At 44.7% G+C, this 16018-nt stretch overlaps 1 protein-coding gene and 1 long non-coding RNA gene across 2 annotated transcripts in view; both read right to left on the reverse strand.

The window, feature by feature from the left end:
* LOC141773339 (uncharacterized) overlaps positions 1-16018 on the reverse strand; it is a 267664-nt gene that overhangs the window by 174014 nt on the left and 77632 nt on the right. The gene's annotated exons all lie outside the window — the stretch shown is intronic.
* Positions 1-16018, reverse strand: part of oprl1 (opiate receptor-like 1) — a 99107-nt gene that overhangs the window by 80934 nt on the left and 2155 nt on the right. The window contains exon 2 of the mRNA XM_074645245.1: positions 2448-2659. Within this exon, the coding sequence (XP_074501346.1) occupies positions 2448-2620 (173 nt within the window). The 5' untranslated portion in view covers positions 2621-2659. The remainder of the gene's footprint in view (positions 1-2447; positions 2660-16018) is intronic.

Below are 16018 nucleotides of genomic sequence, written 5' to 3' on the forward strand. Positions count from 1 at the left end.
CAGACTGAGTCTGAAGGAGACACATGTCCTCTACTGCAACTATACTGCTTAGTAACTGACTGAAGGAGACACATGTCCTCTCATACTGCAACTATACTGCTTAGTAACTGACTGGAGGAGACACATGTCCTCTACTGCAACTATACTGCTTAGTAACTGACTGGAGGAGACACATGTCCTCTACTGCAACTATACTGCTTAGTAACTGACTGAAGGAGACACATGTCCTCTACTGCAGCTATACTGCTTAGTAACTGACTGAAGGAGACACATGTCCTCTACTGCAGCTATACTGCTTAGTAACTGACTGAAGGAGACACATGTCCTCTACTGCAGCTATACTGCTTAGTAACTGACTGGAGGAGACACATGTCCTCTACTGCAACTATATTGCTTAGTAACTGACTGGAGGAGACACATGTCCTCTACTGCAACTATATTGCTTAGTAACTGACTGGAGGAGACACATGTCCTCTACTGCAGCTATACTGCTTAGTAACTGACTGAAGGAGACACATGTCCTCTACTGCAGCTATACTGCTTAGTAACTGACTGAAGGAGACACATGTCCTCTCATACTGCAACTATACTGCTTAGTAACTGACTGGAGGAGACACATGTCCTCTACTGCAGCTATACTGCTTAGTAACTGACTGAAGGAGACACATGTCCTCTACTGCAGCTATACTGCTTAGTAACTGACTGAAGGAGACACATGTCCTCTACTGCAGCTATACTGCTTAGTAACTGACTGGAGGAGACACATGTCCTCTACTGCAACTATATTGCTTAGTAACTGACTGAAGGAGACACATGTCCTCTACTGCAACTATATTGCTTAGTAACTGACTGAAGGAGACACATGTCCTCTACTGCAACTATACTGCTTAGTAACTGACTGAAGGAGACACATGTCCTCTACTGCAGCTATACTGCTTAGTAACTGACTGGAGGAGACACATGTCCTCTACTGCAACTATACTGCTTAGTAACTGACTGAAGGAGACACATGTCCTCTACTGCAGCTATACTGCTTAGTAACTGACTGAAGGAGACACATGTCCTCTACTGCAGCTATACTGCTTAGTAACTGACTGAAGGAGACACATGTCCTCTACTGCAGCTATACTGCTTAGTAACTGACTGGAGGAGACACATGTCCTCTACTGCAGCTATACTGCTTAGTAACTGACTGGAGGAGACAGATGTCCTCTGAGGGCCACCGTAAGTCTACGATTACTAAAGCGTGGTACCGCCAGCTGCTGTCTGAATGTCGTTGCTCCTAAAGAAGATGAGGCAAAGACCCTGAAGGAAACCACGGCGTTACCGCGGTCTTGGCACCGGGCGGCTCACGTTACCGCGGTTTGGCACCGGGCGGCTCACGTTACCGCGGTTTGGCACCGGGCGGCTCACGTTACCGCGGTCTTGGAAAGGGCCAAGTGAGCGGGGGGGGTACTCAGTTAGTTGGTTGCAATCTGCAGCATCACAGCTCCGTACTCTCGGTACCGAACTTGTGCACGTGGAGCGTAAATGCTCCCTGGTGAGGACGGGTTCCTGCTCGTGGCTGCTGTGATGTGCGCTCGTATCACCTGCACTCGCCTGTTCTTATAGAGATTGGACACCCATGTGTGTGTATGTAGCGGTGCACAGCATGTGGTGCACATGAACGTAGCGGCGTATAATTTAGGGAAACAGTCCATCTTGCTGTCGCCATGTTCCAGAAATGAAGCGGTCTATAGCTGATGATGAGGACAGGTAGGAGGAGGAGGCTGCTGGTCTGAGACTTCCAGACAGAGAGGAACATCAGAACCATCACAGGTTCCCAGAGTCCAACGGGATTTACTGAAACAATACAGACATCGGCAGACCGCGGTGACGGTGACTGAACCTCACACAGACAGACAGACGGACAGACGGAGCAGCTGCAGTGACACTGAGCTGTGACTTGAATCAAATCCTCACAACATCTGGAACAGCTGTAAAGATCTAATAGCCTCTGTGTATGTTTAGACTGGATCATTCAAAGTATTTCATCCGTTCAGCGTGGACTGTTACAGCGACAGGGATCGTATCATCATCCCTGACTGCAGAGGAATGGCTGTCCCTGAACTGGACCTCTGGGCTCTACAAGTTCTCAACTATTGAAGCGTTGAGACCATCAAATCTCACATAAATCATCTTTTCAACAAGAGCGACCTCAACGTGACATTGAGGCTTACTGCAAAAAGATCGTATCAAGTCCTCAGTTGAAGTCTTTTAGGACTCTTCACTGACCCCGACTGAAAACACACTGGGCTGATTGAAAAACTCTTTCCAATGCAAATACACTTGTTTCAATTATAGCAGCTCCTGTCGGTCGGTCGGTCGGTCGGTCCGCCTCGGTCCCAGAATAATTTTGAAACACATCGCTATATTTCATAAAACCCAGAAACGTGTGTTCTTCTTACCTGATGATGACGTACATGACCAGGAAGTTTCCCACCAGGCCGATGACGCAGACGATCATGTAGACGACCACAATGGTGACCTTCACCCCCGTCGGCAGTAAGACGTCCGTCTCGTTGTAGGTGCAGTTGAGCGAGTCGTTGCAGAACAGCAGGAAGTCGTCTGGGTACTCCATCTCTGACCGAGAGCGAGGGGGGCGGAGCTATACACCCACCTGATGGAAGGAGGGCAACAAGATAACGTCATTCTGCTGAATAATTAGCCATGTGCGAGTGTGTCCTTGGACTCGTCAACCTCCGATTACGTAACTGCGGAGGTTGCTAACGTCCGGCGCTTTAACTTGTCACCGTGCTGCAGTGATGTGCACGTGTACTCCGGGACCCTGTGACATCACTACTGGCTGTGCTGCTCTCTTTAAGAACATCCAATAGAGAACATTCATCACAGTGTTACTGTGGGTTATAGACACTACAGTATTTGACCACAGCCTTACAAACACCCACAGAAACACGTCTGGTCTATTGCTTCATTGGTTCAGTTTCATAGAAAGAGAGAAACCAACATGAACATGAACAACGGGAGACCTGGTGCGTATCCTGATTCTGGCTGTTTGTACCTGATCCAGCCACCAACTCTTCCTGGTTATGGCAGTATACAAAGCCACGCTGCTTCCTGCTTCGCTGGATGTTAACTAAGGTTGCTTTAAGCTGCCGTAGGGCGGATTAATAAAGTAACAGGGAGGGGAGGGGATAGTGAGAATAAAGGAAAGAAGAGAAGGTCAAAAAGGTAAGAAATAGAAACAGGAAATAAACGGATGATGAAGGAAAGAAAGCACAAAAAGAGGAGGATCAAGAGTACTATAGCAAAACAGGAGGACATCACATTTACTATTAATGCACGGCTACGTGAGGAATATATCAACGGCAAGACTGAGGGGGGGGGGGTGACATCAATATTTATGGGTGTTGATGCAGTGAAAAGAGGGAGAGAGAAAGCAGCGGCCAAATACTTCATACAGCAAGAACTCAATAACTCTACAGCAAAACAACAGAGGAACACTTTCAGCATTTAAAGGAGACGGATTATTTCTCTTTTCTCTTATCGGCAACGGACACAACCAACAACAGGATTCTGATCCGCAGCCACACACACACCTTATATGCATATATATATAAATATATATATGTATATATATATAGCTCTTCTCAAATCTTACACCATGTTCTGAACCGAATGCTCGGTGGCCTGAACCCAATCATCGAATCATCGAATCATTGAATCATCGAATCGATCACTCTTTTGGTAAAACCATGAACAAGCTTCACCTCCTAGACACACTCTGCAGATCTCATTGACTCTTTTTTTAAACTGTAAACAGGTTCTCACTCACTGAAACACATGTTGCAGTGAGATGAACTTGTGATGAACTTGTGATGCGTGACGGTACCCACATAAAGGATAATGGCACCCGCAGGTAGCAACAGTTAAACACTATTAGAGCACCGGCGTTACAGCCGGAACACAACGACTCCAAACTGATCACACTCGTTGCACACAGTTCAGAGTGCACAGGTTGTTGAAGGCTGGGGAGGAGTGAGTGTAAGAGGTGGGGTATAGGGATGCACCAATACCCATACCCATACCAGTACCGGGTATCGGCTCCGATACTGTGCTCATGTACTCGTATTCGTACTTGCAAAATGGCTCCACCTCCCCGACGGTGCGGGTGAGACGGGCCGGTGGTGCGCCCGACCCCGCTGGGCCGGGATCCCACCTCAGCCAGCGCCGGCCCTCACTTTCATTGCTCAGAGCCTTTCCAAGCCGACCTAGAGCCGGTGGCGGCGCACCGCCTCGTATGCGGGACTCCCCAGCCTGCTGTGTGTCGCTCACACCCTCCAGCTGGCTGTTAACGAGGGTCTTTAGGCTCAGAGAAGTACTCGTATCGGTACTCGTATCGGTACTCGTATCGGAGAGTCCATCACTGTTTCTACTGTGCTGCATGTATAATGTATATGTTTGTAACTGCTTGTTCACTTTTTGTAGAATTGCAAGAGTGCCACGTGAGGGTAGAAGGACACCTACTGTATGTTCACCTGAGACACCTGAGACACCTGAGACGTGACGCTGAGCCCGGAGGACGAATCACTGGTTGATTTAGATTCTGTGGTCCCGTTTACGGTGTTCTGTAATGAGCTTCTGGGACTTTAGGTTTACTGTATTTAAGTGCTGAATCCACTGAGTTAAGAGTTTAGTTTTTTTTGGAAATGCAAAATGCATTTACTTTAAACTGTAATCAATGAACATGTTTTATGCTCCATGCCCTGAGCATTGTGCTTTCCATTGTTCAATATATACAGTAATCATTATTATTATTATTATTATTATTATCAGTTATTTCGACTGGCTTGGCGTATGATCTGACAGCATGGTTTGATTTTGAGCACAGATGAAGTTGTTTGGAGTCGGAGGTTTTTTGTGTTTTTGTGTTTCCAGTTGGGAGAAAAGGGTGGAATGTTTAACGAAACGTGTTTCAGCGGTTGTGAAACACAGTATTAGGTTTAGCTTTCAATGTCTGCAAGTAACTCGAGGTTAAAACACCTCCAACTCTGAGGTGTTTAATTACCTTTTGTTGGCTGAGAAAGCAGAAGCTCTACCTTTTCAGTGGCAGCCTAATTAATGTTCATCACCTCCGAGCTGTAAACGAGCAGCAGCGTACGGAAGGTTAACTAAATAAAGACTCTCGCACAAATACTGAAAGTCCTGATTCAGAACCGTTGCCTGGACTGGATTAACATGTTTCATTCAGTGATTCAGTGATTCAGAGATCTGGAACCAGGCTAACACATGCTGTATGCACAGGTTGAGAGGGACTTCCTGAAGCATCTCGGGGTCTTATGATAGAGGATCAGATCAACAAGTGGATCGGTGCAGCTGAGCTGTAACATGCTGGACTGGACTGGCGTAGTGAAGAGGGTGCTGAGCCTGGAGGTGAAGCTGCTCAATCTACTTCCCAACGCTCCTCTAAGATCTAAGATTAGGAGTTTTGGGTTAAACTACGTCAAGCTTCAGCTACGCAGACTAGACAATACTCTGCTACACCTCAGAAGCAGAAGCAGGAGCAGGCTCCCTCCTTCTCTCTCTGCCTCATCAGGAATATTCATCAAAGCAAAGCAGCAAAGGACTCTGCTGTGCTGCTGAATCTCCCAGGGGGCTAAATACACATGGGTTATATATGTGTTATATATATCTCCTATATATAATACACATGGGTTATATATGTGTTATATATGCGCTAATATCTCCTATATATAATACACATGGGTTATATATGTGTTATATATGCGCTAATATCTCCTATATATAATACACATGGGTTATATATGTGTTATATATGCGCTAATATCTCCTATATATAATACACATGGGTTATATATGTGTTATATATGCGCTAATATCTCCTATATATAATACACATGGGTTATATACTGTATGCTCTAATATCTCCCTCTTCCCTCCTCCTCCCTCTCTGTTGACACCTCTTCTTCCTTTCCTCCTTCACCCGTCCACATCCAAGCAACAACTGTGATTTGTTTTACGGGTTCGATCTCTGCAGCAGCAGCAGTGTGTGTGTGTGTGTGTGTGTGTGTGTTTTGGCTGCCTAAGCTTTGATGAATAAGCAGTTAAACTCGGGGCCTGAAGTGTGTCCATGTAAGGCTGCAGTGGCACTCTGGGTGGGCCACCGTACCACTTCTACTATACGTGTGAGAGGACAAAGAAGCACTGATGACACTGATGTTTTTATTACTGTTACTGCCTGCAACAGTGCACGGTGCACAGTGCAAGGCGCATGTAGGAAAGCTATGGTGGTTGTTACACCTCTAACGCTGTGTTTAATGAGTGTTATCCAGGTAATGAAGTTATGATGGTCGTTGGAAAAAGCCGTTGAGTCAAAGGTTCTTACTGAGGGAATTCTCTCTTTATCGCTCCATAAATCAGAAAATACTGTCGACAGCTATAGAAACAAAAATACATTTGAACCATGTTTTAGGAATAACATGTTCTATAAATCAGGCTACAATGCTATATGAACAAAGCCCTCAGTTTGGGGGATGTAAGCGCTACTGAAGGGGAGATCTCTGGCTCAGAGTCGGAGGAAAACGGCCTTTACAGATTCACTACATGTTTAACTAAGAGACTACAGGTGACCATGTTTAACTAAGAGATGTCACCATCACACTTCCCCAGTCCATTACTGGCATCAAGATAGTTATTTGTTGTATTACAAGTTGTCTGAAATGTGGTATTTAAATATGTAAATGAGGAGTTATCTAATGCTAACTGTTGGTGAATTTAGGAGAAATAAACAACGTAGTCAAATGAACACCTGAATGTGTATTTGGGATGTTTTCTTTGCACTCGTCTAAAAGAAGAAATGTTATTAAATGCAGTGCATGAAGTTTCTCTCTTTAAGCAAAGTTCCAGAAAAATCTGAAAATGAACATGTGTGTGGTTATCGGTGATGTGAACACATGCCAGATGATATTAATAATCTGTGATTCATCGTGGCATTTCATCACTGGTTCCAGTCACCAGAGGACAGCTTTGACTTCAGTAGAAGTAGAGACATATTAGTGATAAATAAAAGCTCCTCAGACAGGTTATACTGTGTTCACACCAAACATGAAGCAAACTGTCGCCTCACGTTACTCACACCAGTTTGACCGCGGGATCATTTATGTTTACCTGCTTCGTACATGTGGAAGTCCCAGATCACGTGGTGTCTGTCTGTATTCACCGTATCTAGACCTGTACTACAGTAACCTGTAGTAACCTGTAGTAACCGGTAGTAACCTGTAGTAACCTGTAGTAACCTGTAGTAACCACGCCGGCTGAATGAATCTGGTTTACTGCGGCAGTATGAAGCCACAATAATCACTGCTGTGATTTAGTGGCCATAAACGGATCAGAAGGATCAGAAGGATCAGAAGGATTTGTAGAAAGTGCTTTTAAAATGTTTTTTTCTCTGAATGGAGATGGGCTATGCTAACATTGTAGCTGTTCCATCAACACTCCAGATAACATCACAGTTACTGTTCATACACATTAATACACAGAGTTTCATCCTGGATGTGTACAGATATGAGGTCCTATTGTAGAGCTCAGGGTGCCCACAGACGGCTGCTATACTGTATACTGTAATACAACGTCACCAGGAAGGTCATCTCAACGCTGATAGGCTATCGCGACACAGCGGCACACAAACTTCTCGTTGAAAAACTGCAGTCACCCGTGGATGCGTGAATAGTTTGCTTCAGGTTTGGAGTAAACACAGAATAAAGACATGTATTTCAGTATTGTGTTAGGAACTGTTTTACATTGATATATAGTATTATATAACTTTAGATTTATGAGGATTTAAATGAGACGTAAAACCACGTAAAGACTCTAAAACATTGAAATCAACTTGAGACCAGCCCAGTGGCTGTAATACTTTACGGTACAGATGCTTTGCGGGCGTTGAGGCAGGAAACAGATCTGACTTTAAACAACAGTAGTGGTGCAACAGTGAAGGCGCTGCAGCGGGACAATAGAATATGAGTCACGGATCCATAATCACAGCACATGGGTTTATCATATTATGAGAGTAGATTTTAATAATCATCTTTCATGGTGTTGATGCACGGTAAACAGCAGAAACACACGTTCATGGTACAAAGTGCTCGACCAGGAACGTGCACTTACATGTTAGGGCGGTCACTTTTTGATATGTGACACAAACACAACCAATACAGCGTCACACCGCCGGGTCCTGAGGATGAGTGAGCCGAGAAGTAGCCGGTCGGACGAGGTTGTTCAGTAAACAGATCATTACAGTCGGATTGTTCCCAACGTTCAAACTAAAACTAGAATCTCCTCTAAAAGGTACGGCCCTCTTGCAGGTATCTGATCGGCCACCAGAGCATCTCATGTTCAGGGTCTGATGTTTAAGCAGGATGACTGACCTCATTGAAGTGAATGAGAAGGCTGCGTTGGATAGATAGCTGCTGAACCTCCTGATGAATAGACTTTATAATCATTATATTATATTATATAGAATACAACAGACGATGCTTCAAAGGGTTTACTCTGTGAATGTGGATTGTAGAAGAACACAGATTAACAGACATACCACCATTATTATACCATTATACCACACCATTAATAACTATACCATTATACCATTAATAACTCATTATACCATTATACTACACCATTAATAACTGTACCATTATACCACACCATTAATAACTGTACCATTATACCACACCATTAATAACTGTACCATTATACCACACCATTAATAACTCATTATACCATTATACTACACCATTAATAACTGTACCATTATACCACACCATTAATAACTCATTATACCATTATACTACACCATTAATAACTGTACCATTATACCACACCATTAATAACTGTACCATTATACCACACCATTAATAACTGTACCATTATACCACACCATTAATAACTCATTATACCATTATACCACACCATTAATAACTGTACCATTATACCACACCATTAATAACTGTACCATTATACCATTAATAACTCATTATACCATTATACCACACCATTAATAACTGTACCATTATACCACACCATTAATAACTCACAACACAACATACAGACTGAATCAGACACTATTCATTGACTGTATGGTAGGAGACTCAGACATGTCAAATAACACACAAGAACACTCTTTATAATCCCACAACACAATACAATACATATAACCTCCTTCATCCCACACACACACTGCATCAGACTCACTGCAGTGAACCAGCAGACCACAACCAGCAGACCACGACCAGCAGACCACGACCAGCAGACCACGACCAGCAGACCAGGACCATCAGACCACAACCAGCAGACCACAACCAGCAGACCAGACTACAGAACTAAATGAGCCAATCTACCAATCAACCGGTCCAAGGAGCTGATTGGCTCCTGACATGCTCGTTCACATGCTGTCCAATGAAATTGAAGCGGCTGCTGGGCCTGAACTCCAGGTGAACTGCAAACCTTCTGAACAGGCTGAAGACCCTCAAAGAGACTCAGAGAGACTCAAAGAGACTCAATGAGACTCAAAGACTCTCAAAGAGACTCAAAGAAGAGGAACAAAGACCCTCAAAGAGACTCAAAGACCCTCAAAGACCCTCAACGAGACTCAAAGACCCTCAAAGAGACTCAAAGACCCTCAACGAGACTCAAAGACCCTCAAAGAAGAGGAACAATGAGACTCAAAGAAGAGGAACAATGAGACTCAAAGAAGAGGAACAATGAGACTCACAGAGACTCAGAGAGGAGGAACAATGAGACTCACAGAGACTCAAAGAGGAGGAACAATGAGACTCAAAGAGACTCAAAGAGGAGGAACAATGAGACTCACAGAGACTCAAAGAGGAGGAACAATGAGACTCACAGAGACTCAGAGAGGAGGAACAATGAGACTCACAGAGACTCAGAGAGGAGGAACAATGAGACTCACAGAGACTCAGAGAGGAGGAACAATGAGACTCACAGAGACTCAAAGAGGAGGAACAATGAGACTCACAGAGACTCAAAGAGGAGGAACAATGAGACTCACAGAGACTCAAAGAGGAGGAACAATGAGACTCACAGAGACTCAAAGAGGAGGAACAATGAGACTCAAAGAGACTCAGAGAGGAGGAACAATGAGACTCAGAGACTCAAAGAGGAGGAACAATGAGACTCACAGAGACTCAAAGAGACTCAGAGAGGAGGAACAATGAGACTCAGAGACTCAAAGAGGAGGAACAATGAGACTCAGAGACTCAGAGAGGAGGAACAATGAGACTCACAGAGACTCAAAGAGGAGGAACAATGAGACTCACAGAGACTCAAAGAGGAGGAACAATGAGACTCACAGAGACTCAGAGAGGAGGAACAATGAGACTCACAGAGACTCAAAGAGGAGGAACAATGAGACTCACAGAGACTCAAAGAGGAGGAACAATGAGACTCAAAGAGGAGGAACAATGAGACTCAAAGAGACTCAGAGAGGAGGAACAATGAGACTCACAGAGACTCAAAGAGGAGGAACAATGAGACTCACAGAGACTCAAAGAGGAGGAACAATGAGACTCACAGAGACTCAGAGAGGAGGAACAATGAGACTCACAGAGACTCAGAGAGGAGGAACAATGAGACTCACAGAGACTCAGAGAGGAGGAACAATGAGACTCAAAGAGGAGGAACAATGAGACTCACAGAGACTCAAAGAGGAGGAACAATGAGACTCAAAGAGACTCAGAGAGGAGGAACAATGAGACTCAGAGACTCAAAGAGGAGGAACAATGAGACTCAGAGACTCAGAGAGGAGGAACAATGAGACTCACAGAGACTCAAAGAGGAGGAACAATGAGACTCACAGAGACTCAAAGAGGAGGAACAATGAGACTCACAGAGACTCAGAGAGGAGGAACAATGAGACTCACAGAGACTCAGAGAGGAGGAACAATGAGACTCACAGAGACTCAAAGAGGAGGAACAATGAGACTCACAGAGACTCAAAGAGGAGGAACAATGAGACTCAAAGAGGAGGAACAATGAGACTCAAAGAGACTCAGAGAGGAGGAACAATGAGACTCACAGAGACTCAAAGAGGAGGAACAATGAGACTCACAGAGACTCAGAGAGGAGGAACAATGAGACTCACAGAGACTCAGAGAGGAGGAACAATGAGACTCAAAGAGGAGGAACAATGAGACTCACAGAGACTCAAAGAGGAGGAACAATGAGACTCAAAGAGACTCAGAGAGGAGGAACAATGAGACTCAGAGACTCAAAGAGGAGGAACAATGAGACTCAGAGACTCAGAGAGGAGGAACAATGAGACTCACAGAGACTCAAAGAGGAGGAACAATGAGACTCAGAGACTCAGAGAGGAGGAACAATGAAACTCACAGAGACTCAAAGAGGAGGAACAATGAGACTCACAGAGACTCAAAGAGGAGGAACAATGAGACTCAAAGAGACTCAAAGAGGAGGAACAATGAGACTCACAGAGACTCAAAGAGGAGGAACAATGAGACTCACAGAGACTCAAAGAGGAGGAACAATGAGACTCAAAGAGACTCAAAGAGGAGGAACAATGAGACTCACAGAGACTCAAAGAGGAGGAACAATGAGACTCAAAGAGACTCAGAGAGGAGGAACAATGAGACTCACAGAGACTCAAAGAGGAGGAACAATGAGACTCACAGAGACTCAGAGAGGAGGAACAATGAGACTCACAGAGACTCAGAGAGGAGGAACAATGAGACTCACAGAGACTCAGAGAGGAGGAACAATGAGACTCACAGAGACTCAAAGAGGAGGAACAATGAGACTCACAGAGACTCAAAGAGGAGGAACAATGAGACTCACAGAGACTCAAAGAGGAGGAACAATGAGACTCACAGAGACTCAGAGAGGAGGAACAATGAGACTCAAAGAGACTCAGAGAGGAGGAACAATGAGACTCAGAGACTCAAAGAGGAGGAACAATGAGACTCAGAGACTCAGAGAGGAGGAACAATGAGACTCACAGAGACTCAAAGAGGAGGAACAATGAGACTCACAGAGACTCAAAGAGGAGGAACAATGAGACTCAGAGAGACTCAGAGAGGAGGAACAATGAGACTCAGAGAGACTCAGAGAGGAGGAACAATGAGACTCAGAGACTCAAAGAGGAGGAACAATGAGACTCAGAGACTCAGAGAGGAGGAACAATGAGACTCAAAGAGACTCAGAGAGGAGGAACAATGAGACTCAAAGAGACTCAGAGAGGAGGAACAATGAGACTCAGAGACTCAGAGAGGAGGAACAATGAGACTCACAGAGACTCAGAGAGGAGGAACAATGAGACTCACAGAGACTCAGAGAGGAGGAACAATGAGACTCACAGAGACTCAAAGAGGAGGAACAATGAGACTCACAGAGACTCAGAGAGGAGGAACAATGAGACTCACAGAGACTCAGAGAGGAGGAACAATGAGACTCAAAGAGACTCAGAGAGGAGGAACAATGAGACTCAAAGAGACTCAAAGAGGAGGAACAATGAGACTCAAAGAGGAGGAACAATGAGACTCACAGAGACTCAAAGAGGAGGAACAATGAGACTCAGAGAGACTCAAAGAGGAGTAACAATGAGACTCAAAGAGGAGGAACAATGAGACTCAAAGACTCAGAGAGGAGGAACAATGAGACTCACAGAGACTCAAAGAGGAGGAACAATGAGACTCAAAGAGACTCAGAGAGGAGGAACAATGAGACTCAGAGACTCAAAGAGGAGGAACAATGAGACTCAGAGACTCAAAGAGGAACAATGAGACTCAGAGACTCAGAGAGGAGGAACAATGAGACTCAGAGACTCAAAGAGGAGGAACAATGAGACTCAGAGACTCAGAGAGGAGGAACAATGAGACTCACAGAGACTCAAAGAGGAGGAACAATGAGACTCACAGAGACTCAAAGAGGAGGAACAATGAGACTCACAGAGACTCAGAGAGGAGGAACAATGAGACTCAGAGAGACTCAGAGAGGAGGAACAATGAGACTCAGAGACTCAAAGAGGAGGAACAATGAGACTCAAAGAGACTCAAAGAGGAGGAACAATGAGACTCAGAGACTCAGAGAGGAGGAACAATGAGACTCAAAGAGGAGGAACAATGAGACTCAGAGACTCAGAGAGGAGGAACAATGAGACTCAAAGAGACTCAGAGAGGAGGAACAATGAGACTCAGAGAGACTCAAAGAGGAGGAACAATGAGACTCAAAGAGACTCAAAGAGGAGGAACAATGAGACTCAAAGAGACTCAGAGAGGAGGAACAATGAGACTCAAAGAGACTCAGAGAGGAGGAACAATGAGACTCAGAGAGACTCAAAGAGGAGTAACAATGAGACTCAAAGAGGAGGAACAATGAGACTCAAAGACTCAGAGAGGAGGAACAATGAGACTCACAGAGACTCAGAGAGGAGGAACAATGAGACTCACAGAGACTCAAAGAGGAGGAACAATGAGACTCACAGAGACTCAGAGAGGAGGAACAATGAGACTCACAGAGACTCAGAGAGGAGGAACAATGAGACTCAGAGACTCAAAGAGGAGGAACAATGAGACTCACAGAGACTCAAAGAGGAGGAACAATGAGACTCACAGAGACTCAGAGAGGAGGAACAATGAGACTCAAAGAGACTCAGAGAGGAGGAACAATGAGACTCAGAGAGACTCAAAGAGGAGGAACAATGAGACTCACAGAGACTCAGAGAGGAGGAACAATGAGACTCAGAGACTCAAAGAGGAGGAACAATGAGACTCACAGAGACTCAGAGAGGAGGAACAATGAGACTCACAGAGACTCAGAGAGGAGGAACAATGAGACTCACAGAGACTCAAAGAGGAGGAACAATGAGACTCACAGAGACTCAAAGAGGAGGAACAATGAGACTCACAGAGACTCAGAGAGGAGGAACAATGAGACTCACAGAGACTCAGAGAGGAGGAACAATGAGACTCACAGAGACTCAAAGAGGAGGAACAATGAGACTCAAAGAGGAGGAACAATGAGACTCACAGAGACTCAGAGAGGAGGAACAATGAGACTCACAGAGACTCAGAGAGGAGGAACAATGAGACTCAAAGAGGAGGAACAATGAGACTGAAAGAGGAGGAACAATGAGGTCAACTAGAAACCCACTACTGTAAATATCTTGTGTAAATCCACAGAGAGGATTGGATCATTGTTATGGTATATTTAATATACACATAAGAGATCATCCAGATGTTGTTGAACAATCCTCCCCCCCCCCTCAGAGGAAACTCACAGTACAAACAGCTGTTAAGAAGTTCATACAGTTCAGGTAAACTTTGCAGGAAGACGGAGTCTCTGCCTATTTTCAGCCTTTCAGCTGGTTCACGGTCGTCCAATCGGTTGGTTACATAAAGACACAGTACACTGCACTGATCTCCCTGCTGCATGTAGCACAGTTAGCATGCTGCACTGATCTCTCTCTAATACCCTTTACCTTTACCTTCACCATATCAACAAACACAGGGATCTAATACCCTTTACCTTTACATAAAGGGGTGCGATAAAGGTGATAAAGGGGTGTGATAAAGGTGATAAAGGGGCGTGATAAAGGTGATAAAGGGGCGCGATAAAGGTGATAAAGGGGTGTGATAAAGGTGATAAAGGGGCGTGATAAAGGTGATAAAGGGGCGCGATAAAGGTGATAAAGGGGCGTGATAAAGGTGATAAAGGGGCGTGATAAAGGTGATAAAGGGGTGTGATAAAGGTGATAAAGGGGCGTGATAAAGGTGATAAAGGGGTGTGATAAAGGTGATAAAGGGGTGTGATAAAGGGGCGTGATAAAGGGGTGTGATAAATGTGATAAAGGGGTGTGATAAAGGGGCGTGATAAAGGTGATAAAGGGGTGTGATAAAGGTGATAAAGGGGCGTGATAAAGGTGATAAAGGGGTGTGATAAAGGTGATAAAGGGGCGTGATAAAGGTGATAAAGGGGTGTGATAAAGCTGATAAAGGGGCGCGATAAAGGTGATAAAGGGGCGTGATAAAGGTGATAAAGGGGCGTGATAAAGGTGATAAAGGGGCGTGATAAAGGTGATAAAGGGGTGTGATAAAGGGGCGTGATAAAGGTGATAAAGGGGCGCGATAAAGGTGATAAAGGGGCGTGATAAAGGGGCGTGATAAAGGTGATAAAGGGGCGTGATAAAGGTGATAAAGGGGCGTGATAAAGGGGCGTGATAAAGGGGTGTGATAAAGGTGATAAAGGGGCGTGATAAAGGTGATAAAGGGGTGTGATAAAGGTGATAAAGGGGCGCGATAAAGGTGATAAAGGGGCGTGATAAAGGTGATAAAGGGGCGTGATAAAGGTGATAAAGGGGTGTGATAAAGGTGATAAAGGGGCGTGATAAAGGTGATAAAGGGGTGTGATAAAGGTGATAAAGGGGTGTGATAAAGGGGCGTGATAAAGGGGTGTGATAAAGGTGATAAAGGGGTGTGATAAAGGGGCGTGATAAAGGTGATAAAGGGGTGTGATAAAGGTGATAAAGGGGCGTGATAAAGGTGATAAAGGGGTGTGATAAAGGTGATAAAGGGGCGTGATAAAGGTGATAAAGGGGTGTGATAAAGGTGATAAAGGGGCGTGATAAAGGTGATAAAGGGGCGTGATAAAGGTGATAAAGGGGTGTGATAAAGGTGATAAAGGGGCGTGATAAAGGTGATAAAGGGGCGCGATAAAGGTGATAAAGGGGCGTGATAAAGGTGATAAAGGGGTGTGATAAAGGTGATAAAGGGGCGTGATAAAGGTGATAAAGGGGTGTGATAAAGGGGCGTGATAAAGGTGATAAAGGGGTGTGATAAAGGTGATAAAGGGGTGTGATAAAGGTGATAAAGGGGAGTGATAAAGGTGATAAAGGGGCGCGATAAAGGTGATAAAGGGGCGTGATAAAGGTGATAAAGGGGCGTGATAAAGGTGATAAAGGGGCGTGATA

This window comes from Sebastes fasciatus, chromosome 8 (genome assembly GCF_043250625.1).
Source record: "Sebastes fasciatus isolate fSebFas1 chromosome 8, fSebFas1.pri, whole genome shotgun sequence".
Classification (NCBI taxonomy): Eukaryota; Metazoa; Chordata; class Actinopteri; order Perciformes; family Sebastidae; genus Sebastes; species Sebastes fasciatus.